The 25420-nt window shown below is 48.5% G+C and overlaps 2 protein-coding genes across 5 annotated transcripts in view; both read right to left on the minus strand.

The window, feature by feature from the left end:
- Window positions 1-1176: 1176 nt before the first annotated feature.
- On the minus strand, window positions 1177-16121 carry TXLNA (taxilin alpha). Its single transcript, XM_072827302.1, has 11 exons — window positions 15966-16121; window positions 15218-15427; window positions 14246-14584; window positions 12539-12630; window positions 10070-10240; window positions 8043-8237; window positions 7278-7397; window positions 6986-7060; window positions 6392-6484; window positions 5905-6000; window positions 1177-4600 (listed from the first exon to the last, which is right to left on the minus strand). The coding sequence occupies exons 2-11, from the start codon at window positions 15393-15395 to the stop codon at window positions 4274-4276; spliced, it is 1686 nt and encodes a 561-aa protein (XP_072683403.1). The 5' UTR covers window positions 15396-15427; window positions 15966-16121; the 3' UTR covers window positions 1177-4273.
- Window positions 16122-19162: 3041 nt separating this feature from the next.
- Window positions 19163-25420, minus strand: part of KPNA6 (karyopherin subunit alpha 6) — a 52407-nt gene continuing 46149 nt past the window's right edge. For all 4 annotated transcript variants that reach the window (XM_072827307.1, XM_072827308.1, XM_072827305.1 and 1 more), the window contains exons 13-14: window positions 24942-25120; window positions 19163-24368 (exon numbers count right to left, since the gene is read on the minus strand). In XM_072827307.1, the coding sequence (XP_072683408.1) occupies window positions 24181-24368; window positions 24942-25120 (367 nt within the window). In that variant the 3' untranslated portion in view covers window positions 19163-24180. The remainder of the gene's footprint in view (window positions 24369-24941; window positions 25121-25420) is intronic.

Genomic DNA, 25420 nt, shown 5'->3' on the forward strand with positions numbered 1-25420 from the left:
GAGAGAATAGGGTGCTGGGACAGGAGCCCCAGCTTTTGTACCTGGGCTTGGTTGGGTGAGCAGGAGTATGTAAGAAACCAACCCATTCTTCAGAACTGCATGCAAAAGTGCTCTTAGGGAACGTACAAAATCAAAGGAATTCAGAGGTAGGCCAATGCCAGAGGATGCTGCCCATAGCAGACAGCCCTGAACAGCAGTGGTGACTGTCCAGCCATCTGATTTGGGCTATGCCCAAATTGGCCTATGCCTAGGTCTCTGGTCTCCTTACCTTATGCCTTCCTCATGGATCTTCCCGATGGTCAACTTAGCACCTTCAGTGGTTCCCTGTGTTCTCTGGATCTACTCCAAATCCCCTAACCTGGCACACAGGTTCTCGATAACATCCTCCTGTTGCCCTCCTGTGCACCTGCACCTCGAGGTGAACTACACTACTAAAATCGAGTTCTCAAACTTCTACTTGCCCTTTGGGTCATAAGGCCTTCCCAGGTGTCCACCCCTAGCTCCTTGCTGAAGGGGACAGGAGCTTCCTTTGTGCTCCATGGCACCACCAGCTTTGTCTTAAGGGAACTTTCTGGGGCACCTGGGTAGCTCGGTCAGTTCGGTCAGTTAAGCATCTCCCTTTGGCTCAGGTCATGATCCCAGGGTCCTGGGATGGTGCCCCCTGTCAGGGCCCCTGCTCAGCGGGGAGCCTGCTTCTCCTTCTCCCTTGGGAGCTCCCCCTGCATGTGCTCTCTCAAATAAAAGTATTAGAAGAAGAAAAAAAACCCAGCATCTTTCTCCAGGGAGCAGGTTGGCTCAGTCAGTAGAGCATGTGATCTTTGATCTAGGTGTTGGGGAGTTCAAGCCCCACGTTGGATATAGAGATTACTGAAAAAAAGAAAAAAAAAGTATCTTCATCACTAGCCTAGCCCTTCACGGGGCAGGGACAACTTTTCATTGAATGAAAGAAATCTGATGCTTCTATGTATATGAACATCATGCCAACTTTGCCAAGGGCTCTATTCAGGCAGCTCAAATGAATTTGCCTGTGGTGGCTCTTGGCAGGCAGGCAGGCAGCACTCTGGAAGATGCACCACAGGGCACAGCCAAGGGCTCTGCAGCAGATCCAGACACGTCAGTGATGCCTAGATGGATCCAGAAGCACCAAATGACCACAAAGGTTAGGAGAGAAACAAGTAAGGCAACAGACTCTTTATTTTTAATGTGGTTTAAAATACATCAAAATCATGTCCCTGGCTGTTGTGAATACCAAAAGGAGACAAAAAAGGCTGTCAGCACAGCTTTAAAACCAATCCAGGTGGCCAGGTTGGGCCATATGGGAAGCAGTGACAGGGACAGAAGGCGCACCCCTCCCCCAGGCAGGTGCCTGGCTGTCCCTGGGGTGACCACCTCTGTGCTGTTAAGGTGGGAGGGCTGGAGCAGCAGCTGGACAATCAGCTCAGCAGGCTTTGGCCCTCCCCCACAGCCACCAGGGCAGTTCCACTGGCCTCTTGGTCAGCCCTCAGGAGGGCCGCTGTGATGGGAGTGGAGGAGTGAAAGCAAATCAACCATCTTTACGGACAACATTCTCTTACAGAAAGTGCCTGAGCTCAGCCCATGGTCCAAAAACCTCATGGAAAACAAAAAGTGCTGCCGATACCTCAAGAATCTGGTGTACAAGGCTCTCAGCTGGACAAGGTCCGGAATACAAATTACTCTCAGCAGGGCCAAGGGCTCTGGGCTGTGAGCCTCACCGGCAATGGTCCCCTGGAGGAAAAGCTAGCAATCTAAGAATCCAACACAGCTCTTGGTCCTAAAACTGAGGTCACGTGCGTGGGACCTGCCCTGGTGAGGGCGGCACCCAGGTACCTGGGTTGACTTTGGAAAGCAGAACAAGCAGAGCAGCTGTAGTGATTAGTGTGATTTGGTCAACGGAAAGAAGAGGGAGAATGGGATCCTCCTATAGCCTGGCCTGGATGCCTAGACTCAGCTGGAGCTGAGAGCAAAGGTTCTAGTCACCCAGGGCCTGGATTTTGGACCTGGGAAGACTGGCTGGGGCCACCCTGCTCACTGTAGCCCCACAATCCCACAATGGCTGGACTGGGTCTCTGAGGGCAGCTGGGCTGCACAGCCATGATCCCCCACACTGGGGGGACAGCCTTCCCCTTCAATCCCCTTGGGCTCTACGAGGTAGCTGAAGCAAACGAGGCAATCACATGGGCTACTGCAGGCCTCTTGCTCTTTACTTGGGGCAGGCAGAAGCTTCTGGCTCTTCCCTGCACTTCCAGAGCCCAGCAAACCCTGTATGGGGTTGGCAGTTCTCGTGTCTCAGCCGGACACACGGATTGGAGGTGGGGGACAGCCATATCAGGAAAGGAAAAGACAGACCCAGGGACTATTCCAGATACAGGCATCTCAGAGGGAAAGATCTTAGGAAACACGTCTCCACGGGAGAGCAGTAGCTCAGCCAGCAATGGCAAACAGGTCTCAACACTTGTACTGGCTGCTGGGGGAATCTTGAGAAATGGATATACCAGAAATTAGTGGGAAACACTCGGAGGCTAATTAGTGGTACCTGCCCTGGGGGCAGAGGAAACATGGTGCGCCATTCATTTGCCATCTCTGGTCTAAGTCATAAGACAATTTCACGAGCACTGAGTGAACCTATTTATGTGAGGGATTGAAGAAAAAGGCATGGAGAGTGGGCTGGTTGTTGAAGATGAAGGGACCTGCAGAATAATGAACTAGCTTCAAGGAAATTCAGCAAGAAACAAAACTGCACCATCCTGTGCCTCTTGGCCCACAGCTCCCTCAGCTACACTGAAGCAAGGGCTGGCTAGAGGTGGGCTATAGTATGAGCCCACCAGAGCCCAGCTTCCCAGTCTGAGCCTCATTCTGTTGTTCCAGAAAATTGCTCGATACAGACTGGTTAATACCCTAGCAAGTGTGCAACCAGCAGAACTTCCAGTCCAGAGTAGCAAGGGCTGGGGGTTGCAGGGAGGGGGGGCACCAGACCCAAATACCTGCAGTCGTTCTGTGGACTTCTGAGGCTCATCAATTGCCAAGTCTATTCCTCAGCTGTCAGACAAGAGCCAGGGGCTTCCACACAGGCACTGGGATGTCAAGGAGGACATCCTTCAGCTTATTCCTTAGGCAATGGAACCAGGGCAAATCTCAAGGATCGCACATGAAGGGTGGGGTCAGAAGCAGACACAGACTCCTAAATGCCAAGGGGGCAGTTGGGCACAGGGCCCAGCAACTACTGCATGGAGACAGTGGTGATGGGCATCAGCAGTGGCTTCCCAGGATTCAAACACATAGGCAAGGTTGTGGCAAAACCATCAGATACCCTTCCCTTCCTCCTAACCACAATCTGATTTCACCGAACAGAAAAGCTCAGCACCAACATGGCAAAGATACCAGGTGGGGTGGTGAGGGTGGGGGGCACTGGAGGCCAACTGCACCAGCACCCCACCTCCTTCCTCAGATCCATACACACACTGTCATGTGCAAAACAAAAAAACAAAAAACAAAACAGAAACCTTCAGAAAGCATCCTTTGGGTGATCTCTTGTCAATCATTTGTGCAGGCTAGAGAGGCACCTGTGAATGATAAGGCTACTGAGAAGCATCGCTGGCCTGGTCCTGGCACCACCTGAGGGCTCCTAACAGTGTACCAGCCCATAGCAACTTTCTCCAGATCCCCTGTCCAAAGCAGGACAGCAGGTGGATTCCCAGCTCTGCAGGCTCTGCCCAGGGACCCCCTTCTCCAGGTTATGAGAAGCAAAGGAGCTTCCAGGGTAGCTACGAGAGCCAGAGCCGCCCAAGCCCTGTTAACGAGGGAAACAAAGTCAAGGCCTGAGTGTGTGCCACTTGTCACGAGCCCTGAAGGGCAGGAAGGGGGAGGGGGGGGTCTGAGCTCTGAGCCTCAAATCAGGCAGGGGAATGTTCAAGTCACTTGTCCTGCCAGCCCACTGTGACAGCAGCTACAGATGGCAGCTCTTCTTTAAGACTCTTCAGCTCACAGAAGAGCCAGTGACTTCATGCGTACACACCCCCACCTCCAGTGCAAGCCCATTTTACACTTATAGATAGAAATGTATGAGGCCTTGCACATATGCCATATGTTAAGTAAAACTGACCCACAAAATCCAAAACTGCCAAGTGTCAGATGTCAGCCAGGTTAAAGCACCCTGGGCCTCAGCACTGGACTGCTTAGCGGTGGGAGCCTTGCATGGGCCAGGCCTGGCTGGGCTGCTTGCTCCCTTCCCAGCACGCCCCCTGTGCCAGGTTTCCTAGGCGGTGGTGGAGGTGGGCTCCTGGGGCCCTGCTTGGCCAGGTGCTTCTGTGCTCGGTGCTCCAGGGCAGTAAGGAGCTTCTGTGACCCTTGGGGACCCAGGTGACTGGGCCCCAGGACCCTCACAACCCTGCTCCTTGGAGGCAGCTGCAGCCTCTGGTCTTCGCTCAGGGCCACCATCAGTGATGGAGCCCTGGCCACCAGCACTCAGGTCCTGCACCCTTTTGTTCAGGTCATTGCGTTCTGTCTGCAGTGCTCGGCACAGCTTCTCTAGCCGCTGGATTTTTACCTGTAGGCCCTCTAGCTCTTTGTCCCGGAGTGTTTTCTGGGGAGAGAAACCGGGCCTTAGTGCCATGCCATTAATCCCCCACCCAACAGAGTCACTTGGTAGAAAACATTCACACTTGAATGATACTATGAGCAGGCCAGCATCAAAACCCTGCCCCTTCCTAGGAAAATAGCCCTGGCATATGCCAAGACCTGGCTGTTGGTAGGGTTGTGGTGCAGAGAAGCAGCACGACTTGAAGACAACATATTTCTTCCTTTATCCATCAGGTGACACTGGCAAAGTAAGGCTTGGCTTTTGGAGCCTATTTCCTTATCTGTTAAAATGGACTACTGGGGTGCGTGGTTGGCTCAGTCGGTTAAGCACCTGATTTTTGATTTCGGCTCAGGTCATGATCTCAGGGTTGAGATCAAGTCCCATGTCAGGCTCTGTGCTCAGCAAGGAGCCTGCCTGAGATTCTTTCATCTCCCCCGCCTGTATATGCACCTAGGTGCATGCTTTCTTTCTCTCAAATAAATGAATCTTTTTTTATTTTTTATTTTTTTAAAGATCTGAGAGAAGGGATCCCTGGGTGGCTCAGCGGTTTAGCGCCGCCTTCAGCCCAGAGCCTGATCCTGGTGACCTGGGATCGAGTCCCACATCAGGCTCCCTGCATGGAGCCTGCTTCTCCCTCTGCCTCTCTCTCATAAAAAAAAAAAAAAAAAAAAAAAGATGAGAGACAAAAAGTGTGTATGTGTGCACATGCCCATGTGCACGAGTGAGGGGGGAAGGGCAGAGAGATAAGCAGATTCTCTGCTCAGCAGGGAGCTCAAATCAGAGTGATCCCAGGACCCTGAGCTTATGACCTGAGTTGAAGTCAGATGCTTTACCAACTGAGCTACCGAGGTGCCCCTAGATAAATAAATCTTAAAAAAACAAACAAACTACTAACATTAACCTCATAGATCTCAAGAAGGTTCAATGAATTGGCATCACCTAAAACATTGAGGAGGATCTGGCATACACTAATTAGTTCCCTTCTGCATCTCAAACCACGAAATCAAATTAGCTGAGCCACCCTGCATATAAACTGTGCCCACCACTGGTACCCCTTGGTTTTTCAGTTCCTGTACTTCTACCTACCATTTGTTCTCTTTGCTTCTACTGCAAATCTACCACTGGGCTCATCATCTCCCACAGGGTGACCACTGGCAGTGCCTTTGGACTTGGGCAGATGGACTTATGAGTCCCAGCTCCACCTCATGCCAGCTGCATGACTTACTTGCAGAACATATAGGAAAGGGCCCGTCACTCAAAAACTGCACTCCCCTACCCCCCGTAGCTGCAGAGCACACTCGGCCCACCTCCTCAGCCATCTCAAGCAGGGCCTTGTTGCTGCTCTCCCAACGGGACCGGTACATGGTGGTTTCTTTCTCTAGCTTCTTGATCTTCTTAGTCATCTGAGTTATGGGACACATAGAAGAAAATAGTCAGGGGGCCAGACTGTCCATCTGAATCTCCAAGGTGGGCAACATGTTACAGCACGCTGTCTGTGCCACCTGAAGACATCTCAAGGTAAATGTCACCGCCACTACCACCACCACCACCACCACCACCACCACATGACAAGGCTGCCCCTCTTCTCCAGGACAACCTGGAGGATGCACATATCAGTGATGCTTCCTTGAGAGGCGGGAAAGGCTCTGACCCCTTCCCTCCATACAGCCCATCCCTGGTATCAATCATACTATTACTGTGAATAGCTCCCCAGAAGGAACCCCAGGGGTTGGGGGCTTCCTGAAGGCAGGCCCAGGGTGCCCCTGTAGCCACACTCAGGCTGGACACAGTTACCTTTTCCATCTCCTGTTTGAATGTGGTGAACACTTCACTGCTTTTGGAAAGAGTGTTCTGGAATTCCTCAAACTTCTCTGTGTATAGGGCAAGCTGGGAGAGAAAGAAGCCCAGAGATAAGATTATGCTTCTCTAGAATGCACTTATGGCTAATGCAGTCAGACCTATCCTTGGACCTCTGACCCAACAATTCTATCGAGATACCATTTTTCTTTAAAGCAGAAAAGCTATTTTAAAGAACAGAATCCAAAATGTTAAGCTTAGAAAGTAGGATTTGGGGTGACTTATATTTTGCCTCTATGTTTGTTTTCAAACTTCTCTTCGAAATTAAGTACAATTTATGTAATTAAGAACAACCATTCTCATTTTGCCTCCTCAAAAGCTGCACAACACTTCCAACTAGGAACAAAGTCCTTCAAGCTCACCTAGCCACCTGGTCACCATAGGTGCTGGGCGGGTCCAGACAGAACAAAGGCTCAGCAAGGTCACACAGCAGTCAAGGTGGTCCTAGAACGAGGGTCCCATTTCCCTCCCCTAGGATGGGGGCCCAGTAAGGTGACCTCAGAGGCACAGGATCAGGACACACTGTCTCACCTGCTGCTTCAGGTGGGTCTCCTGCTGCTTCATCAGCTCACACATCCTCTGGGACTCCACTGCCTCTTTGAGGAGCTATTTTCAAGATAGGACCCCAGATCTTGTCAGAAACCCTTAGGGGCTGTCTGGTCTTTTTTAGCCATATACCCCAGTACCCACAAAGTGTCCTGCTCCCTGAGTAAGCTGCGTCCTGGCCCGGCCAGGCAGCAACTTTCCCTTACAAACATGACTCTGAGCTGAGCCAGAATCCACCCCGCCTTCCAGACTCCCCTGTACAGGGCCCGAGCCTCACAAAGTCCTTTTCTCGTTGGTGCCTCTCCTCTGCCTCCTTCAGCATCTCCTGGGCCTGCTGGAGTTTGGCATCTACCAGCTGCTGCTGCAGGTCCTTGTGTTTGAAGACCTTGTCGATATGCTGCAGGAAGGCATGGTAGGAGGGCCACCTGTCAGCAGCTCTCTTTCTCGGGAGGCCCAGTGGGCTGCATGGATGTCCCATCTGCAGACACCAGGGTACCCTGCCCAGCCTCCCATCTCACTGTGACACGCTGGACTCCCGCATGTTCTATAGCACATGGGCCCCAAATCCCTGGAAGGTCTACTTCCCAACCTCACCTTGTTTCTCTCCAGTCAGTCCTAGGTGTGCACAGGGATGAGATCAGCTCCCAGGAAGCCAAGTAATAAATACACTCAAACCTCCAGCCCCAAGAGATCACTCCGCTGGGCTAACAACCCTCACTTTTGTAGCCCGACTCCCTTGTAAATGGGAAGAAAGGACAAAAACGACACCTCCACCAACACAACCGCTTAGCCCCATTGGCAAAGATCTCCCCACCTATAGACCAAGACTAGATGTGCAAATTTCAGGGAGTGGCAGTCCTAAATGTTGAGGAGCCCCAGGAGCCGGGGGCAGGTGAGAGCAGGAATGAGGAGGAGGCGCGGAACTCAGTGGGACTTCAAAGGTCAGAGCAGTTGAGAAAAGGTACATGGGGACACACTTGTGTTCTAGATAGTAAAGGAAAGGTGGCCTGGAGGCGGGTGTTGGCTGCTTGGGACTCCTTACCTCCTCCCGCAGCTCGTACTGCTCGATCAGCTTCTTGAGCCTCTCAGCCAACTCCATGTTCTCCTGGCGCAGCTTGGAGTTGCGCTCGTTGTGCTGCTCCATCTGCAGCTGAATGTCATTCAGTGTCACCTGGAAGTGGGAGGTCACCTCCTTGCGCTTCTCCTCTTCCTCCCGGGCCCGCTGCACGCCTTCTTCCTGGGCAGAGAAGTCAGCCCTGGCTCCATCAGCTGCTCTTCCCCAGCCCACAATGCTCTATACCCACAACCCTCTCTACTCTCAGTGAGCAGCACCAGCCAGGCTCCAAGATGCCATGCCAATGGGGGTTCCCAGGGGACCCCTCTACCCTTCTATCAGGTGACAGCAAGGGAGATATTCTCTCCCTAGAAGAATGCAGGCATACACCTAAGTGTCATTCTAGAGCAATCTAGGTCTCCTGAAGTCCATTCTTCCAGACTCAGGCTAAGCAGTCTTGTTTTGTGCTTTCATTTCTCACCTCTCACCAACTAGTTAAAATTTAGTAGTTCCCAGGGTTGGCAAGATTGTGCAGAATTAGGCATGAGGACAATATTGGTGGGGAGGTAATCTGGCAAAGTCTATTAAAACTTATATAACGTGCATGCTCTTTGACCCAGATCTTTAACTTCTGAGGTTTATCCTAGGGACAAACTAGATACACTTACCCAAGAATATATATAACAAGAACTTTCACTGTAGCTCTACGTATGAAGTACTGTAAACTTAAAAACAACTCAGCAATTCCTTAACTAGGGCACTGACAAAATACAGAATACGCATACAACAACGCTATTGAAAAGAATGATGGGTCTGCCTTTGGCTCAGGTCATGATCCCAGGGTCCTGGGATCGAGTCCCCCATCGGGCTCCCTACAAGGAGCCTGCTTCTCCCTATGCCTATATCACTACCTCTCTCTGGGTCTCTCTCATGAATAAATAGGTAAAATCTCAGGGGGAAAAAAAAAAGAATGAGACAGCCTCAAAAAAAAAAAAAAAAAAAAAAAAAAGGAAAAGTGAGCTATACATGTTAGGTGAGAGGACAGAACAGGATGTGAAACAATACACATGACCTCTCCATTTAAAGAACCCTATAGAAAATTACATATGGATGCAGGAAGTCTGAAGGCTGTACTTAAACTTATGGGTAAGTAGGTGTACTTCCCAGTGGTTTCTCCTGGACACTGGGGCTGAGGAGGGTGAGCAACTGTTACCTTTGAATCTCATACTTTTGTCACCTCTGAATCTCTCATATCAAGTTTATATTACAGTAAAAATGTTGTCAAAGACAAACTAAAAATGAACAAAACAAGCTGGAAAACACTATATATTCACTGACCCAAATTTGTAACAAATATATAAAGGATACATATATAAAAACCACCCAGAGGTCACAGCAGTGACTGGGCTTTACCAGACGGACCCTGCCTGAGGAGAAGCAGGACAAAGAAAAAAGACCCAGCATTTCAGACTGCTTAAGTCTGGGAGAGGAGCTGTCCACCAGCGCTGGAACCTGACTTACCTGCTGACTGCCAGTGAACTGAACAATATCAAAGACCTGCCTCCTGGGCTCCCTCACCATACCTGACACAGGGACAGGTCAAGTGGTTACAGGCAGCTATCCCTAAGGCAGGGCGTTACTGGGGAAATCAATTTCTCTGCCAAAATCCCATGCTACCTTTTTTTTTTTTTAAAGATTTTATTTATTTATTTATTTATTTATTTATTTATTTATTTATTCATTCATTCATTCATTCATTTATTTATTTATTTATTTATGATAGGCAGAGAAAGAAAGAGAGAGAGGCAAAGACACAGGCAGAGGGAGAAGCAGGCTCCATGCACTAGGAGCCCAACGTGGGATTTGATCCCGGGTCTCCAGGATCACGCCCTGGGCCAAAGGCAGGCGCTAAACTGCTGCACCACCCAGGGATCCCTCCGTGCTACTTTTTAAGGGGAAAGCCCACCAAGGAAAAGTGGAAGTCAAGGGAACCAGAGTTGTAGGGGCCAGCCCACCTTGAGGGAGCGGTTGTGGCGTTGGAGCTCCCGGCACAGGCTTTCTAGCTTACTGCGGGCCAGGACAGCCTTGCTGTGCTCCCCACGCAGGTGGTCCTTCTCCTGCACCAGCTGGCTCTGTTTCTTCTGCAGCAGCTTCATCTGCTTCTGGGAGTTCCGATGCTCCTCCAGCTGTGGAGCAGGAAGGCAAGTAAGTGCCTAGTCGGGCTTTTCCCAAGGGACCCCGGCCCTCTCCCGACTCCAGTTGTTAACAGTTCTGGCTGGACACTGTGTGGGTGCTTAATGTACTTCTCCGATAAACCCAAGGGCTCCATCTCCAGTATACAGAAACAGGCACTTACGACAAGCAGGGATTCAGAGGCTGCAGACCCCAGCCTCTCCCCACTCTAACTCTAGAGATGAAGTTCTCAAGACTCTCAGACCATTACATTCCTTCAACCTTTGTGACACTCATGTCCTCAGATGACACCCCTTACCACTCCTCCTTGTATTCAATAGACCCCCGTCACTCCCTCTTCACTGCTCTGAAACTTAGCGCCACTTCACTCAACATGACTGCTGTTATCATTTTGGCCTTTTCATTATGGACAGATCTTAACCTTCTCAGACCCTGTCTTTTCCCCACATCAGCTACCCTCCCATGAGCCTAGTCAACGCTGATACAGTGCAACTCTATGTAATGACAACTGTTCAAGTCATTGAACATTGTCATTTTTTCTTCCCCTTTCCTTAGGTGTTTGAAACCTAAGTTGTATCTTACACTTAGAGCACATCCAAATCTAGACTAGCCACATTTCAGTTGGCTAATGGTTACTGTCCTGGACATCAGATCCAGATTTTGTCATTACCCAGAAGCACACACCCCTCCATTATCTCATCCCAGGGCAGGACCACTATCCCCTACCATTCTAGCTCATTCCATCCAAAATTTGTGGCCCCAGAAAGTCTACCATACTGGACCTCCAACCCAGTGACCCAACTATCCTTTCACTTTCCTTGAATGTGTCTTTAAATAATCACTGACCTTCTTATACTTGTCTTAAGACTTCTTACACTCAACTCTCTTGCCCCCTTTTCCTATCAAAACCCCAACCCTGATATCCCAACCTCTGATTCCTCTGCACAGGCACTGAAGCAGAAGAACCTCTTTTAATTCCTAACTACCCATTTGAGGAAGACCCTCGTCTGCCATGCGGCCTAACCATATTCCTTATGTTAGTCACACTCCTCTTCCAGAGAACTATTTCATCCTCCTCCTTCTCAGCTCTCCTTTGGCCCAGCAAAAAATATCTTTCTCATTTCCCTGAGAATGGAAGCAACCAGAGGCACAGGGGCATAAGTTCCACCTCTGCCCATCCACCTGCACCGGCCTTTTCCTCTGGTTACCAGGATCCAGTGGTGCTTCCCAACACAGCCAGCCCTCTCCTTATGCTCTGGCCCTTAGCTCCTTCTCTACTTGAGAACATCACTCAGCTCCTGCTCTCTTCATCAATCTTTCCCTGGATGGCTCATTCTGAAGGGGTGGTATCTTTTTCATATCCTATCCTTTATTTAATCATTATAGCAACCCCACAAGGCAGGTGTGATTTTTCCCAATTTTACAAATGAGAAAAACTTCTTAGAGAATTCTAGCTAATAAATGAAAATGGAGTGAAAGAACTTAAAAACAAGTAGTTAGGAAATGACCCACAGTGGATTAATCCATTTATACAAATTCTGATGGCAACCTGACAAGGGAGGAACCTGGCTGGCCCCACCTGAACTCAGTGGACAATCTTCCATCAGTAAAAGTGGGAGGAACACACTTTCTCTACAGAGTACCACTTATGTAGAGTTCTTATCAAAATAGTTGAACTTGGATTGGATCAAGCTTCTAGAGTTAATTTCCCCTATATCTACAGGAACTAAGGAGGTAAAGGAAGAAGTTAAATGTCACCACAAAAGCGAAGAAGTGAGGCACAGGGCGATTGATCTGCAGTAAATCAATGTCATGAGAAAAAGGTTGGCAGTAAATGAAGACTATTTTGGAATAAAAGGAAAAAAAGTTGTAAGGACCTAAAGTATTAGATGGATCTCCTGTAGACCCTGATTTGATCAAACTGACATTTTAAACAAATGGGGAAATATGCGTATTAGAGTATCACATCAGTGTTAGTTTAAATGTGAGGATGGCACTGTGCATTTTTTGGGGAGATGCACACTGAGGCACACAGGTGTGAGATGACATGGTATGTGGGACTGGGGCCAGGAGCTATGGTTTTACCACTGTAATATGAAGGGTTTCTTCTTACAGTCAACATGGAAGGGGCCAGCTGGGACTTGACTCTCCACTTAACAGATGGAGAAAAGGCTGAGAGAGGCTGAATAGGAATTAAGCCACCCACCTGCCCCGGCACCCTCAACCCCATGCCAGGTGGCCTGCTGACTTTCCAAGGCAGGGCGGATGCAAGAAGAAGGGGGAGAACTGACCAGTTCAGCATACTTCTTGCACAGAGCTGCCAGCTTCTCCTCTGGGGTGCTCAGGGTGTTCAATGTCTGCATCAGCAACGTGATCTCCTTCCCTGCAAAGCACAGGGATCAAAATCATGTACCCCCTTCTCTGGGGATTTCCCCAGGCCTCGGCCCACACTCTCAGGCCTTGAGGCAGCCCTACATTATCATATTTGATACTGTTTGTTGACCTGGCTGTCATCCCATTAGACCGTGTGGTTCATGAGGGTTACCACCAACTGAACTCAGCCTATTACTGTGGCCCCAGTGCTGCTCCATATTGTCTTTGGTGCCCATCTCAGACGACATGCTCAACAAATGCTTAATAGACTAATAACTGAGTCTATGTGGAGACTCCATGGTGAACACTGAGAGTGGGAGAAAAAACCTGCCTGCTCTAATAGCAGGAGGAAAAAAAAAGACATCCCAATGGCCAATTTAAGTGCTACTGTGTCAATGCAAGGAAAGCCCTTTCGAAAGAGGAAGGAGGCAAAAAGGAATAGGTTTCCTCGGTAACTACTAAACATTTGTCAACAGTGGTAGCCAAAGAGTGAACTTTATTTGTTCCCTCCTAAACAGTGAACTTTTAAACAAATATATCTTCCGATATGTGATCCCAAGATTAATAAACAACAGGGATGCCTGGGTGGCTTAGCAGCTCAGCAGCTGAGCGTCTGCCTTTGGCTCAGGGAGTGATCCTGGAGTCCCCTGGATCGAGTCCCGCATCGGGCTCCCTGCATGGTGCCTGCTTCTCCCTCTGCCTGTGTCTCTGCCTCTCTCTCTGTGTTTCTCATGAGTAAATAAATAAAATCTTAAAAAACAAAACAAAATAAAACCAAAAACAAACAAAAAAAACCCTTTCCATTAGGATGACAAACAGAGGGTGGGGAATTAAGGACTAAGACACAGGTATAATATCACTTAACTCTGATTCTTTAACATACACACTAGTCCCCTGCCCCCAATAACTTTCTCTCACTGTGCTTCAGTCAAAGGGGCTTCCTTCTGTCTCCCTGGAGGGCTCCTGTACATAGCACAGCACCAGGCTCCTGAAGTGTCAAACCCAAGAGGCTCGAAAGATCAGTGTGGAGACTGCAAAGCACTAGCACGTAGGCCAAAACCCACACGAGTTTTGTTTGGCTCCCAGCATATTAGTTGTCAATTGTTTTTTTTTTTTTTTTCTTCAGTTGCCAATTGTTAAAAATCCAGAGAGATTTCACTTAACTGCATAATAACAAAGGGGAAAAAAGGAGAAAAAAGAATGAGGGGGGGAAAAAAAAAAAAAGGCTGGCTACACTTAGCCTGTAGTATTATATGCTATCAGCATGGTGGGACCAGATGGCAATCACCCCTTTGGATGAAGTAGGCAATGTCTTGTCCTCCTAGGGTCCCCTGTCTAACTTGGTTTATTTGTGTTTTCAACCCTGGGCTAGTCCAAATCTTACTGTAGAGAAACGAAAACTAAGGAACAGAAAGGAGAAAGGTCTTGCCCAAGTTTACAGAGCAGGTTAGAGATAGTGTTGGCTGACACAGGATCCCATCTACACCCCTCTGTTCTACGGTCCACACCCCTTGCTTGGATCAAACTAATGTGACTCGGTGCTCCAGAAAGTAATTTCCTCTGAATCCTGGGACAGCAGGTTAGCCCAAACATCCCCACCTCACCAGTAGCTGCCCTCTGCTCACCCAGACCCTTGGCTTTCTTCTTCTCCTGTGGCCTTCGGTGATCTCGGTCTCCAACCTCGTCACTGGTCCGGATCTCATCTGTGCCCGGCTCCCCCTTGGAGGTCTCCTTCTCACCATTGACCACTGGGGTCTCTGGCTCAGGCTCCCCATTCCTTGAAGCATAGGTCCGGGACTTGTCTGCATCTTCGGGTTCAGCAGGCTCACCCTGTGCCCCATCCTCACCTGGGCCCCCCTGATTGTTGTCCACACAGTATGTACTCAGGATGTCTTCCAACTGGCGGCTCAGCTCCTCAGAGACATCACGGAGGGCCCCGGACTGAGCAGTTTTGGCTTGTGCTCCTGTGGCAGGGCAAGATGAGCGGCAGAATGAGAAATGAGAAACAAGATGGTTAATTCCATTTGCTGGGATTTTTCAGGCCCAAACTTACTGGTTGGGGCTAAATGTTGCCTACTTTCTTTAAGCCTTAGTTTATTTACCCATAAAATAAGATTATTTCCCACTATTGCCCAATCATGTCTGTTATAGATGTGAAAGGAATCAAGGAAATAAAGCATCCAGCATATAGGGATGGCATGTACCTGGAGCTCAACATCTAGTCCCTCCCTTTCCCCTCCCTGCAAAAATCATTTCTTGCTATTAAAAAAGTTCTAAGAAAGCCTCCAACATGAAGAGTAGTTGCCCACTGGTGAATGCAGCATTTCTAAGCCGGGCTAGCTGGTTGGGTGTCTCATCTGAGCGCCACCTGACTTAACCCTGTCAGAGCCTTCTCTTAAGAGTTCTGCTCCTGTGCTTTGAGTGGGAGGCTCTATCAACACCCTGGGGAAAGAGGGATCTGCGGGTGGCAGTCCTCCTCTCATTCTACATTTCCTCCTTCCTGGGTAAACAGTGGCCTAGGCCTGGAACTCCAGAAGCTATCCTGGCGCACCACAAACTCCTCCCCCTGCCCGCTGGAAAGCAGAAATGGCACACACCCTCAGTCTTCCCTGGAGCCTGGCTGGAGGAACCTTCAGCTTCTGTCGCAGGAGCCGGCTGGCTGGGGCGCCCCTGGGTTCCCTCTGGTCCTACTTCGGCTTGCCCCGGGTTGCTTTTTGGGTTGGAAGTGTTGCCCGACTGCTTGGCAGCCCCGTTCTTTTTGTCTTGGTTCTTCATTGTGGTTTGCAATGCTAGGCTGGAAACAGATCCTATAGAAACAAGCACACTCGCTATATTCCAGACTTCAAAATTCTTCACAGCCTGGATCCGAAATCCCAATCCCGGGTGCACAAAGCTTCTTAGGACACACTGGCCGTCCCTCACCAGAGGGAGCCAACGGTTCTCTCTCTGGCCAGTCGGAGGAGCACGGCGCGCCCAGGCAGGTTTTCGGGGCGCTGCTTCAGAAGCGCGGCAGGCGAGGCCTCCTTTTTCTCGAAGCCGCTTCCCGGCACTACACAGCCCCCTTACCACAGGCCGAGCGCGGGATAGGCTCAGGGCCGGAGACTGACGTGGCGGGACGCTCGATTCCCATCCCTCCTCCGGCCCCCAAGCCCCACGTGGGCCCCCCCGCGCGCAGCCACCCACGCCCCGCGCGCCTCCCGTCCGCGCATGCGCACAGGACCAGCCCTGCCCCCCCCAGCCCACTCCCTCGCGCGGAATCGGCGTGATTCCCTCCACCGACCGAGAGTGTTCAGGCCCACCGACCTGCTGGTCGCCTTGTTCCCCCCAAACCTCCGCAACACGCACCTCACTGCCGACCTCCTGACGGCTTCGCCCGCTCTGGCCTCGCACCGGAAACCCTGGGTAACCGCTGCCGGCCAAGCCGCCTGCTCCTGCCACAGCCAATCAATAGCCGGCGCTCTCGCGGGGCTTGCTGGGAAAGATGAAGCGAAGGCAGCCTGAGGCGGCCTTTGAGGCGGGTGAGTTGGGCAGGCGGAGGGGGAGGGAAAGGACTACATGTCCCTCCATGCACCGCGGCTGACCCCCAACTCCCAAGATGCAATAGAAAGGACTTCAGTCCTGGGAGGCGGATACCCAGGAGGTCTGAAAGGAGCTAGTCATTCTGCACGAATACTGGAATCCGCCTGGTTCCTGTCGTGCAGAATTTATGATTCAGGTCCAGAGCCCTGTGCCTGGCTGTTCTTTCCCGCACGCCCTTACCAGCCTCAACCCTCTGCTGTGAACATCTATGACCAGGAACTCTGATGACAAGGGATAGAGCATTGGGCTGGGAATCAAGACCTGTATTCCAGTTCTAACTTCATCGCGAATTCGCTGAGGGGCCATTCTTTTCTTTCCCAGGCCTCATTTTCCGTATTCAAATGAAAACTTTTCATAACAGTAGTAGTTCTTTGCTTACAGTGTGCTTTCCCACCTACTAGCTTAATCCGCCTATTTACTAAGCTCAGTACTATTTTTTATTCCCATTTGCATCTGAGGACAGTAAGGCAAAAGTTAAATAACTTGTCCCATCGCTATTGAGTAGTGAGTAGGGATTCAAAATCAGAAAGTCTTCCGTTTTACCTCCTGGATTACCCTGACTCGTACCCAGAAGAAATTCACCATGGCACTTTCTCAAAGGATGAGTCAAGGTAATTTGGTGGAATTATTCCCCCCACCCGCCCCAACTCTGCGTTACCAGCTTGAGTCCTTCTCTGGAAGGGGTTGACAGGGCTCTGCAAGAACTTTGGCCTCAGCCAATTCCTGAACATTTTCTCTGACTGGCCCATCCTCTACAGACAAAATCGGAATTGCCATGGGCTCAAGGGGAAAAACCCAAACTTTCTCTAAATGTGAGATCACAGTTCTATATTCAGCTGTCTATACATAATAGAATAAAAGCTACCAACCCCTGTGCCTGGAATTTAATGTGTAAATGGCTTGGCTTTTGTTTCCAGTCAGTTCTGTCCATGCCCTTTGCCTTTTTTGCTCCCACTATACTCTATTTCCAGGATTTCCAAGTTTTTTGCAGGTGCTAGTCCAGTTTCCAAAATGCCCTTCTGGCAAAACTAGTATTTTGAGGTCTAGCACAAAGGTCATTTCAGACCCTTCCCAGTGCTCTGTAGTCTGTCCCAGCTCTCTAGGTCTGGATAGAGCCTTTTTTTTTTTTTTTTTGGATAGAACTCTTTAACATTTGTAATGAGATATTCAAATTATTTGCTTACAAGTCAATGAACATTACAAGAACTCTTGGCTAAATTGTATTCCTAAAGCCTAGCATCAGTCTGGGGCAGTGAAGACAGAATGAAATCATGCAAATTGAACAGTGTGGGGGCTCTTAAAGATGTTCAATTATTTTCCCCAGTTAGACTTATGGCCAGTGCTCTTCCCCATCCCTTAGTCTGCTGTTTATCAACTAACATTGAGAGGCAATATGATATAGTATGAAGGTGGAACTCAAGCCAGAAATGCTTGGAATCCAGGTCTTTCAAAGGCCCTGATTATTTCCAGAAAAAACATGTTGGAAATCTCTTGAGGTTACATATAATCAGGCCTTGATGGCTTCCCAATGGGAAGAAGATGTTCTAGGCAAATAATATTATAAAGATAATAAGAACAAGGTATCTGTGGGGCCAGGGGGTAGAATGGTGTAGCTAGAAGGATCAACAGTGGCCTACAGAGGACAGGTGGGTAAAAATGTATTTCAATAAAGCTGATTAAAATAGGCAGGCAAGGAATAAGAAAATTTGAGAAACATGGGTTAAAGGTTATTTTCTCCTTTGCTATAAAGGAAAGTTGAGTCAGTTGGGGAGACCACTGGGAACGCTGGGGATTGTGGTAAAATAGAGAGCTCTTGCAGATTGTTTTTAAGCAGAAACTCAGATCTAGTAGTGCCAGAAAAATTTCAAGATAGATCGTTTAAAAATGTTGGCAATTGGACAGCCAGGGTGGCTCAGCGGTTTAGCACCGCCTTCATCCCAGGGCATGATCCTCGACTCCCCGGATCCAGTCCCACATCGGGCTCCCTGCATGGAGCCTGCTTCTCCTTCTGCCTATGTCTCTGCCTCTCTCTCTCATGAGTAAATAAATCTTAAAAAATAAAAATAAAAATGTTGGCAATGAATTAAACACACTATCAGACAACCGAAATCCTTTTAGGTTAAATCAGCTTTATGGCTAGGTCTTGTCCTAGCCTAATCTTGTCCTAGGAACTGACCTAAATGGGAATAGTTTGCATGACCTCAGTGGCTCAAAGGGCTGTAAGTGGAACTGATTAAATGTGATCAAAATCCTGTAGAGAAACTCTAGAAAATGCACACTATTGTGACAGAACAGATCAGTGTTTGCTGGGAGTTGGGCATGCAAGGGGATTCCAAAGGGGCATATGGAAACTTCTGGAGGTGATGGATGTGTTTACCATCTTGATTGTGATGATGGTTTCATGGGTGTGTATGTCAAAACTTATCAAATTGTATATTTTAAATATGTGCCATTTACTGTATCAATTGTATTTCAATAAAGGTGATTAAAAAAAATTCTTGGGGCACCTGGGCGGCTCAAGTATGTTAAGCATCTGCCTTAGGTCATGATCTCAGGGTCCTGGGATCTGCCAGGTGGTGGCGGGCTCTGTGCTCAGCAGGGAAGTCTGCTTGTTCACTTCCCCCCAGCTTCTGTTCTCTCTCAAATAAAATCCTAAAAAAAATTATTTATTGCAGGAGTAGGCTGCTGCAATCCTAATTCCACTGTTAGGCCACATGTTTAAACACCCTTTCCTGGGGATCCCTGGGTGGCGCAGCGGTTTAGCGCCTGCCTTTGGCCCAGGGCACGATCCTGGAGACCCGGGATCAAATCCCACGTCGGGCTCCCGGTGCATGGAGCCTGCTTCTCCCTCTGCCTGTGTCTCTGCCTCTCTCTCACAGTCTGTGTAACTATCATAAAAAACAAACAAAAAAACACCCTTTCCTCACCAAAAAACTCAGTTTAGGATGATTCCAAGAAGACGATTTAGAACTTTGCAACAGGTTTTTATTTTTGCTTTATATCTAGTACAGTGTTTGAAACCTAAAGAAATACATTTTCTCTTCAAATTTGGATGTGTATATAAATATCATTTGTCTGGACTCAGCACACTCAATGCCACGGTTTCTTGGCCTATGTCTGCTCTGAAATCATCAAGCTTTGTCTGTCTACCCAGGGGCCCTGAGAACATGGAAAGCAGCCAGAGTTTATAGTTCTTAGAAAACTAAAAGCAAATGAATTTGGAAAGAATAAACCAATGAGGAAAACATTTCGATTCACCTTTCTAGGGTCTTTAGCCGGGAACCCAAGCTGTTTTTGAAGGACATCATCTGTCCTAGGTGGCTGGGACCTCATACCCGACCCCCATCCTTCCTTTGCTCTTTAGTGGTTCAGTCAAAGGCAGTTCTCATAGAAGTTAGTTAAGAAAGATAATACCTAACTCCACAGCCTGAAGGTTCTGGTAGAGGTGGACTCTAATGACATCATGAGTCAAGAGGTTCCCAGCCAGTCTCAGGATCTGAGCTTTGACTTTCTTCACCAGCCCCACGGCACAGCAGTTTTCTCTCCCCAAACCCAGGAGCTGAAAATTTAACCTACACAGGGTAGCAGGGCTAACATTAGGAAAGGGGTTCAGGTATGTGCTAACATGGGCATCAGCAGTCAGACTGGCCCAAAAATAGCGAGGTAGGCCCAAATCCACTGGAGACCTTTATGAAATACTACATAAATCTTTTTCCTGGGTGTTCTGGGACCAAAATTTAATGTTGCCTCCCACACCCAGTTTTGGTTCTGCACATACCTCAGGCCCGATGCAAAATGCCCTCTCAGAGGAAAAACAGCTTTAGTTCAGACTTGATTGGTATTGACTTCAAATTCTTCCCTTGTCATGGTCTTAAAGTGGGCATGTGGCTAGGGGGTAGACAGTGGATTGACTGAATCATTTATGAAGGCCTTGGCCAAAGAGTAGCTAGTGCCTACCACTTGGATCCCCGCAGGGCCAAATTCTCAGCTTGTTGGCTTAACAAAAGAATTCAAAAGTTAGGACACAAGAAATACTGGACAAGATTGGTCTAAAATGTGCAATCCTAAACGGCTGTGGAAGAAACCTACTCTGAGCAATTTCTCAGTCTCACACTCGCTCACTTCTAGGACAGTCTTACCGGGAAGACGTTGCTACTAGCTATGAGCACTTCCTATGGTTCAACATACTGAGCCTCACACCTTTCCTCAGCCTGCCAGGGAGGCCTCTAGCCAGCTCATTCTCTCTACAGCTCCCTCCTTCAACTGAAAATCCGGAATCTGGGCTCACAGATGAATTTACTGAGGAATCCAAAATGATGGATACCAAGCTGAGTGAGCCTCGGGGAAGAGGAGGGAAGTAGTGTTAGGTGTTTATCTCCTTTCCTTCTAGTTTGCTAGAAACAAGTGGCTCTAGGGTGTAGAGGGAAACAGGTAGACATGAGAACATGGAAATCCAGTTCATTCTGCTAGACAGTTTTCATTTTAAACTAGTGTGACTTGAGAGAAATAGAAAGTGTGCCTGAGAGCTTTTTGCTCTTCTTTGACCAAGTACAGTAGCAGCTATAATCTGTGCAGTTTAGCTCCAAAAAAATAGGGCTCTTGGAAAGTGGCTTCCAGGGCAAAGAGTAGAAGGAGTAGATATAAGGGTTCTAGGTAAGGGGATAAGGAAACAGCAAGGGTCCCCGAAAGCTGAGGTCATCAATGCCTGCTTCTCAGAAGGTCATTTGTATGCAGTGACCCAAATAACCAGGCTGGCCAGCTCCAAATGGAACCCATGTGGGTTCTACCAGAAGCTTGTACTCAATACCAAGGCCAGGCAGTCACCTGGGGATAGCTCAGAATTGAGGGCAGACTATGAAGACCAGAGACTTTATTAATATGAGAAGATGTTGGCAGCAGGGGATGGTGGTGGGGTGTTAGGGGTGTTTAACTATGGGGGCTGGTGATAAAGAAGTGCTGGCACTGTTCAGTCTTTGAACCCTTTAGCTAAGAAAAGGGCTCCTTATCCCCTAATCCACACCTAGATACTCCACCTCCAGCAGAGATCTTAAAATAGATATACCAGCCATGTGCCAACATATGAAGATTCCAAAAACATGTCTTTTCAGGCTACTCCCTACAACAGGCTGTGGAGCCCCTTCATCCCTACAACATCCATTCAGAAATCTCCCAGAAGCAGCCTTTGACCTCATCGAAGCCAGGGTCTGAAGTCCAGATGGGGGCTGCCCACTAAGACTGGTTGTCAAGGCTGGGCTACAGAAATGCTGTTTTGTTTTCCAAGAGGATCAAAGGAGAGGAGACACTGAAGATGATGTTATTGCCCCTGTGGGCTTGGAAGAACCTCACCTGCTGACAGAAAGGGGGAGTGCAAGAATATAATGGGAAAATATGGTCTGAGGAAGACACCAACAAAGGAAGGCTCCTAGAGGCCACTTTATCTGATGAGAAATCTGTCCTCATGTTGCACCCTGGGAGACTTCAGCCTTTGGAGTCCTTGGAGAAAACTGGCTCTAAGCAGCAGCGAGACAATTAAAAAAAAAAAAAAAAAGTCTTCCATCTGGTACAGGCTCCAGATCTGAAGTGCAAGATTTTAGAGGAGTTGCTAGGAACAGAAAGGTATGTATGTCTCACAATAAAAATCTGGCCCCACTGACAGGGACTCAACTATTGCTTGAGATGTACAAAATAGGTCCTACTAAAGTGCTTTGCCCTTTGGATAAGGACAAGGGGGTGGGGCAGGTGGCTCTTCTTTGAACTGTAGGGGGAAAGTTTTGTAATGGAACCAGTGGGCCAAGTGATAGAGGTCCTGCCCTTTGCCTATTTGTGGGTTGGTAGTCATCATTCCTAAGCTGAAGAACAGCATCTGACTTACAAGGTTACAGCACTGGTGTAACACTTCAGGGATAACTGCAAGCCCCAAACCACCTTCCTCAGCAAATGATTCTGGAGTTGGATCTCAATACTACAAGAGGGCAGAGTCAAGACCAATGACCAATGAGCACCTGAACTTTAGATCTAGAAGCAGAGGGGTAGGGATTTAACCTGAGCCAGAAGGGATATGCAGGAACAGGAGCAAGAGTAGCACTGCCTCTGGGAAGGGAAACTACAGCTTAGGGCAGGCACCTGACTGACCACAGAGGGAAAGCAGGGGCAGAGCAGATTGTGCCCACAGCTCCACAGTTGGTCTACACTTAGCCAGCAGCTTTCTCCACCCCTCTTCCTAACAACTGGACTTTATTATATAATCCACTGAAGCATAGGCAAGCCACTGAGGCATCGCACTAGCTTTACTCAAAGAGAAAAGGCATTAGAATTATAACTGTCACAAGGAAGAGAAAAACCCAAACCAGACCCAAGGATCACAAACAGGAAAGATACCAATAACTCTCACAAAAGTCCTGAGGCTGTTAAGTTACTATGATAATTGGAGAGGCAGCCATAGGTGATACCTTATGTTGACAGGCCCTTTGAGACTTAATCTGAGAAGGCAGACTGCTTTCTGGGTTTCCTGATATAAGCAGGATGCTTAGCAATAAGGACTAGAGTGGTAGACTTCACTGGGCCCTGGGGCCATCCTCGCTCCCTTTAGGTATGGGGACAATCAGACCAGGCTGACCTGCTACATAAAGGTTCCAGAGCTAAGGGTTGGTCCCAGGTGGTGGCCCAGAACCTAAGCAGAGAGGAAAAGAACCAAGCTCAGGCTCCCTGAGCGAAGGAGTTTCCCTATCTCTTTTTGGTCTTCCTCACAGTATCCTACTTACAGAAATTACAGACAGTTCTTCCTCTTGAGACCAATTAAGATTGACCTACCTAATATATAGAATATAAAAAAATACAGAACTTTTTGACATTCTCTCCTTTGGAAGTAAAATATACATGATCCAACTATGGAAGAGGAAGAGGAAGAAGAAAGGCCAAACGCAGGGATCCCTGGCTATCCCAATAAATGACACTCTCACTCCACCTCCTCTACAACTTATGGGTCACCAGAGCAAGGACTTTCTCCTCAGGAGAGAGGAAGGATTACAGCCCCCTGTCTCATGCTTAGGAGAAAATACAGCTACCTCAGAGGTTCATTCAACTCTGAGGGGAATTTTCAAGTAAACAAATGAAGTTGGGTCGCACCATTGGAAGGTGGGTAGGAAACATGGGATCAGTAGCGACACATGGGAAGCCCCATCTGAAGGCCTATGCTCCTCCCCTCCACTCCCACTGGTGTACTTTGCCCCTGGAGGGAAGGAGATCTCCCAAATTTAAGAGGTCTGGGAAGGGGTTAGAGGGAGGAAGGGGCCTTTGTCTCATGGTGACCCCCCACCCCCAGCCTCTAGTCCCAGACCATGCTGGCAGCTGGGATTCCTAAAACCAGGAACTCATAGCTCTTGGAAAGAGCAATCTTAATACAAGAAAAATGTGCAAAAGAAAAAAAATTAAATAACTCAATCCAAGCATACAAGATTAATATTCTGTCAGAGCAAGAACACTTTGTTTTGAATTTCTCCCCACCCCTCACCCCCCACCTCTGGAATATTCCATCTGCTCAAGTACCCAAGATAAGAGTTACACAGATCAGGGCAGAGAACTGGGAAGGATGAAGGAAGATAAAAGGGAAGGAAGTCACCACTAAAGAAAAAAATAAAAATAAAAATAAAAAAGGTGCAAAATTGATTACCTCAGTTCTCCTTTGTCTACCCCTGGGCTCCTGGGTTAAAGACACATGTGCAGCCAAAATATAGTGTGAGGAAGAAAAACCCAACACGTCCCCTTCTTGTCACAAAACCCCAATGTGAGCCTCAGATGGTTCTGTCTGTCCAGAGGGTGCTCCCTCCAGGGAAGGGGGCGGAGCAGGTCAAGAGCACAGTTTCCAGGGCAGCAGAGGCGTGTGGTGGCTGATGATGGGGGGGCTGGCTTCCCGCCCACCAGAGGGCTGCTTTTCCGCTGGTTGGTGGTGCTTCCCATCCCCTCCCCTCCCCGGAGGCAGACATTATAGCTGGAAGCCCTCCATGGGGGCCTCAGGCTGCTGGAAGATGAACTGCTGTTGTGTCTCATCCACTTGGGGAGCCAGGCTGCTATCATCATCTTCTACACCAAAGTAGTGCTCAATGAGGTCGAAGGCCTTCTGGTAGATTTCCTGATTCTCATGGCTCTGGAGAAACTCAATTTTATCCAAGCCTATGGTGGCAAGAAGGAAGGAGGGACAAGAGTAAACTGTGATCTTCTCTGGAGCCATGAAACATTTATCTGTTTTTCCTTACCTGAGGTATGTTGATGATTATCAATCTAAGTAATATGATCAGATCTCTCTTTGATCCGAAAGAGGAGAGAAATCTTTTCCTAAAACTACATGACCCCAAAGGGAAAAGACCAAAATGTCAGTTATAAATCAGAAGTTGTAGTCCTGGTTCTGCTTTTTAACTATTGTGTGGCCTGGGCAAATCATTAGCTTTGAAGGTCTCAGAGATGAGTGATGAACAATCTTACTGGAATTTGTGAGAATCTGAGCTTAAAACATACCTTCCAGTACCTGATTCTCCCACCAATTCTGGAGCTCTATTTTTGCATCTGTGCCATGCCTACTTACTGGGCAGATCCTATCAAAAAGAGAAGTGATCTACTGCTCCTTGGAGGGAGAAGGAAATGATGGTTTTAAAACCTTGTTCAATGATGACCCCCCAAAAATCCCAGGGTCCTGACCTAGAACCTTTCTACTTAAGACTGAGGTGAGGCTGGGGACAGGGCACATACCATAGGCTTCCTCGATGAGGCCACAGTAGGGGTTGACCCCTGACCCACTGCGCTTGCCCTCTTGTTCTCCAAGCCGAAGGATGTTCTCTAACCCATTGAGGGCCACCTGCACAATCTTTGAATCCATCACAGTCAGCAAGTCGCACAGGGGTTTGATGCAGCCAAGTGAGACCAGGTACCTAGGGGCAGAGACCAGATGAGTTCTAAATTAATGCAGGGCAAGCAAGAGAGGTGCTAAGTAAGTGCTGTAGGGCCTACGGGTTTCCCTGATACATGTCAATACTCAGCAACCTTCACTTGCTGAGCCTTCATAACCACCCATCCTTTAACTCAGTCTCTCCAACCTTCCAATGCTCTGGGTCTAGTTCATTTCCATGGGGAAGGCTGCCATAGATTCCTCCACGTTGTTTCTATTGTCCCCTTACTGTAATGTTACCACTCTGAACACTTCACTTCTCTGCTTAAAATGTTCAGTCCAA

Source organism: Canis lupus, chromosome 5, assembly GCF_048164855.1.
Source record: "Canis lupus baileyi chromosome 5, mCanLup2.hap1, whole genome shotgun sequence".
Classification (NCBI taxonomy): Eukaryota; Metazoa; Chordata; class Mammalia; order Carnivora; family Canidae; genus Canis; species Canis lupus.